The 4509-nt window shown below is 52.3% G+C and overlaps 1 protein-coding gene across 1 annotated transcript; it reads right to left on the reverse strand.

The window, feature by feature from the left end:
- Positions 1–408: 408 nt before the first annotated feature.
- On the reverse strand, positions 409–3714 carry LOC136166581 (CD209 antigen-like protein C). Its single transcript, XM_065933034.1, has 8 exons — positions 3577–3714; positions 3353–3427; positions 3147–3236; positions 2792–2881; positions 2443–2520; positions 2059–2210; positions 1456–1568; positions 409–848 (listed from the first exon to the last, which is right to left on the reverse strand). The coding sequence occupies exons 1-8, from the start codon at positions 3614–3616 to the stop codon at positions 653–655; spliced, it is 834 nt and encodes a 277-aa protein (XP_065789106.1). The 5' UTR covers positions 3617–3714; the 3' UTR covers positions 409–652.
- Between the last annotated feature and the right edge of the window lie 795 nt (positions 3715–4509).

Raw genomic sequence — 4509 nt, forward strand, 5'->3', positions numbered from 1 at the left:
CCACGTATTGCAATGAAGAGTAGCAACCCCCCCATCCCGTTCCCCACTTACCACAGCTAGAGAAAGCCTGCATGCAGCAACGAAGATCCAGCACAGCCAAACATAAATAATTTAACTATATTAAATAAAAACTGTATGTGGGGAACTTCCCTGGCAGTCCAGTGGTTAAGACTCCATGCTTCCAATGCAGGGGGAGGGAAATACAGATTCCATCCCTGGCCAGGAAACTAAGATCTCACACGCTATGTGGTACGGTCAAAAAACAAAATGGTATCTGGGAAATCAAATACACAAAAAAGAGAGAAAATCATATTGAAAAAAGACAATATCCTCGGGTGCATCAAACAGATTATCAAACTACAGTAACTGAAACAGAGGCAAAGGAACAAAAATAAGTTCAGTGGGACACATAATGCAAGGTATGACTTTATTAAGGGGATACCATGGAGGGACAGATACCATTAAGGGGATACCATGGAGCTGAGCCTATTGACAGATGAAGAAAAATGATCTATAGTTTGTGCAGAGATTGGTCTCAGAGGATCTCAAAGTCTTCTGAATAGTAATGGGATGGGCATTCACCAAAGGGGAAAACGGAAAGGGGTGGGGCCCAAGAAGAACCCTGAGTGCATGTTCCAGTAGCTGATCTCTGCTAATGGGGGGCAGGGCGTGGCGGGGCGGGGCGGGATGGTGGAGGCAGCAACTCTCCGAGGTCTGGGCAGGGAGCCGAGGGCTTCTCACAGATCCAGGGGTTTTCGGTAACACATCTGCCATCATTCCAGCCATCGTTGTGCAGTTCCACACAGTCCTCATCTCCGTGGTTGTTGGGCTCCCCTTTTTTCCAGAAGCTGTGAACCGCATCAGCGCTATGAGACCCCTACTCCACTCAGTGCCCGCCCCCAATTTTGGAGGGGCTGGCCCCTGGACCTTGACAGCAAATTGCCAAGTACCAGCCAGAGGCTGGTGAGGAATTCGGAGGCAGGGTTTTTGAAATGTGGGTTCAAACACCACACCCACCAGAATCAGTTCTGGGAAAGTTAAATGTGGGCTTCCCTGGTAGCTCAGACGGTAAGGACTCTGCCTGCGATGTAGGAGACCCAAGTTTGATCCCTGGGGTTGGAAAGATTCCCTGGAGAAGAAAATGGGTACCCATTCCAGTATTCTTGCCTGGAGAATTCCATGGACCCAGGAGCCTGGTGGGCTAGAGTCCATGGGGTCACAAAGAGTCTGACACGACTGACAACACTAACACAAAATTAAATGCAGATTCCTGGGCTTGTACCTAGACTTACAGAATCAGAGTCCCACCCAGCTCCTATCCCCTACCCCCAGAGGAAGGCAGGACTCTGCATCTTCAACAAGCTTCTCAGGTGATGCTTTCCAGTCCAGAGTTTGCGCACCCTTGTTTTGGAGTTCCCGCCCACCTCTCCTGGACCGTTGTCACTGGGAGGTTACCTGAGTTGGACAGGACTGTCATCAACCCACCGCCAGGACCCCTCATTGTGGTGGTCGCTGAGGCCGATCCAGGTGGGTTTATTATTTCTGGCATACCAAAAGTTCAGGAATTTCTGGGGGTGGGTGGGAAGAGGAGTATCAGGAGGAAGATCCCTGAACGTGACACTTCCCATGTCTGCCCACATTTTCATGGTCCCCCGCCTCCCATAGAAGTTCTTCTCACAGTCTAGCCTAGAGGCCCTACTCAAGTTGTATATGTTTACACGTGCATGGAGGCTGTGGATGTGTGTTAATGTAATGCACATGTGGACATGTCTTAACTTATGTCTCAGTCAACAAGCATTGTATACAGCCTCAAGGGCACTCTAAATTCCCTTCCTATCCATACATGGGCTCCTCTCATCCATGTTCTTCTCTCACGTGACCTTCCTGAGTCCATTATGATTCCTCCTCCAAGAAGCCTTCCCTGATTGTATCTCACCTCTCACGCCCCCGCTCCACCCCCAGCTGCCCATCTCTCAGAGGGGCAGAAGAAGGAGGCAAAAGGTTCTTGGTTGGCCTGGCAATATGGCCCAGACTCTCGGGGGACCTTGCCCGGCCCACCTCCTCCTCAGTACTCTCGATGATAACTAGGTGGGCCCCAATAAGCAGACAGGCGGAGACGGCAGATCTCCAGTCACTCTGGGTCCAGGAGAAGAAGTAGCAGCTTCCATCGAAGAACTCCCAGTTCTGAGGACAAGGATGGCACAGGCCAGCTGGGGAGGAGGGGTAGAGTTGGGACAGAGAGGTTGCTTGACTCCGAGGCTCCAGATCTTCAGAACCCAGGGCTGGGCCCTTCTATTCAGCTGTCAGAGCAGTTTCTCAAGAAACCCATGAGGAACACCCCAGCTCTGCTCTGCCCTCCTCAGCCTGGCAGCTGCAGCAGGTGTGGCCCAGCCCCACCCACCATCCTGTGACTTCCTCTTGACTTTGGTGTGGGTCCCTTACCCAGGGTGGCGTTCATCCGGGTCAGGTGCTGTAGGATCTCCTCCAGGTTTGATTGCATCTGCTTCTGTGCAACTTCAGCTGCAGGGGAAGGACATCAATTATTACGCACCTACTGTGTGTGTTGTGCAGAGAGCCCCATGAGAACATCATGCGTGGATGTCAGGTGACCTGGAGAGCCCATCATACAGACGAGAAAACTGAGGCTGAGAGAGGGACTTGCCCGACATCGCCAGCTCACCAGGACCTCTTGCAGGGGTCCGGTCCCCTCCCCCACCCCTGCCCTCTCTCCTCCACCCCCGGGCAGTGGTGGCTTGTCCACAGCTATAGAGCCCCAGAGCCCCCTCCCTACTCAGACTCCGGAACCTGGTGTCCAGCCACTTATCCAGGCTGTTGTTCTCACGGTCTCCCGAATCTCTCTGCAGACACCGGATCCTGGAAACTACAACGGGGCAGAGAATTCCCCCGTTAAGCACTGACCCTGAGCCAAATCTACTTTCAAGGTCTCCCCACGGGGAGGCTGAGCTACCTTTCACATGAGGAAACAAACTTAGGGAGAGTGACTGGCCCATGGTCACACAGAAGGTGACACAGAGCCCGAACGACCCAGCCCTAGTAGGTCTAAGGACTGTGAAAAAGGGCAAAGACCATCCCAGAGAGAAAACCCAAAGGGACCGAGGACCCCAAGCCCCTCGAATCTCACTCACCTTGAACCAGAGTGGTCAGCTGGAGTGTGAAGAAACCCAGGGAGACGAAAAGGAGCAACAGGAGAAGCAGAGGGGCCCAGGTCACACACTCTGCAGGACCAGCAGATGGGTGGGGTTTGGGGCTGGGGGCAGAGTCTGCCCCCACTCCACCCCCTAACCGCCCCCTTTCCCCCGGCTGCCTGCTCCTGAACCAATCACCCCAGTACCTGGCAAGCTCCTCAAACTGTGCAGTAGTCTAGGGTGCCTCTCAGCCAGTCTCTGGCCCCCAAATGTCTCCTCCTCTGGAGAGAAGAGAGCACACGCACGTGAACTTGGAAGTCTGCGGAGCCCTGCTCTCAGAGTTGCAAGCTGGATGCCAGCCCCCAGCACCATTAGGACCCTGGGGCCCTGTCATCCCCACCATCACCCCAGACCGGGGGCCCAGCCTCACCAGAGTCATCTGGCTCCTTGGGTTCATACATCTCTGCCATCCTTCTCCCCTTTCTGTTCCCCTTTCCAGCTCTTCTCTGGACGATGGTTTTTATAACCTCACGTATTTCCCTCTGTAGCCCCTCCTCAGACCTGTTCTTTCTCAACTCACAAAGAATGAGGAACACGATAGGGATAACACTTCCTCCCAGAAAAATCTGGGGAGACATGAAGCGGCTGACACAACTAAAGGAAAGGTCACTTAGGGTGGGGCAGAGGCTGGGCCGTCAGCTTTGCAGCCAGAAGGCACTAGTCCAACCCCTATCCAACTCTGGTACCTTCAGCCTCACGGTTCCAGAGCCTCAGTTTCCTCACCTGTGAAATGGCACAATTAGCCTGCCTAAAGGAAATTGACCCTGAATATTCCTTGGAAGGACTGATGCTGAAGTTGAAGCTCCAATACTCTGGACATCTGATGCAAAGAACTCACTTACTGGGAAAGACCCTGACGCTGGGAAAGACTGAGGGCAGGAAAACGGGGTGACAGAGGAGGAGATGGTTGGAGGGCATCTTTGACTCAGTGGGCATGAGTTTGAGCAAAGTCTGGGAGATAGTGAAGGACAGGGAAGCCTGGAGCGCTACAGTTCATGGAGTCACAAAGAGTTGGACAGGATTTAGTGACTGGACGATAGCAATCCTGCTTCACACTATAATTATGAGGTTGAATACAGTGCACTAGTAATGTATATAAACTGCCTATTCTAATGATGAATACACAGTAATAACAGCACTTAAGCATGTGCCAACCATTCTCCTTGGTGTGTGTTCTCCCTCACTGCTACAAGTAATAAATCTAGATTTGTTAGCCACAGTGTGTTCCTGATGGTCTAACAGTTCTCACAATAGCCCTGCGAGAAAGGTAGTTACTATCCTTCTTTACAGATGAGGAAATTCA

Source organism: Muntiacus reevesi, chromosome 1 (genome assembly GCF_963930625.1).
Source record: "Muntiacus reevesi chromosome 1, mMunRee1.1, whole genome shotgun sequence".
NCBI lineage: Eukaryota > Metazoa > Chordata > Mammalia > Artiodactyla > Cervidae > Muntiacus > Muntiacus reevesi.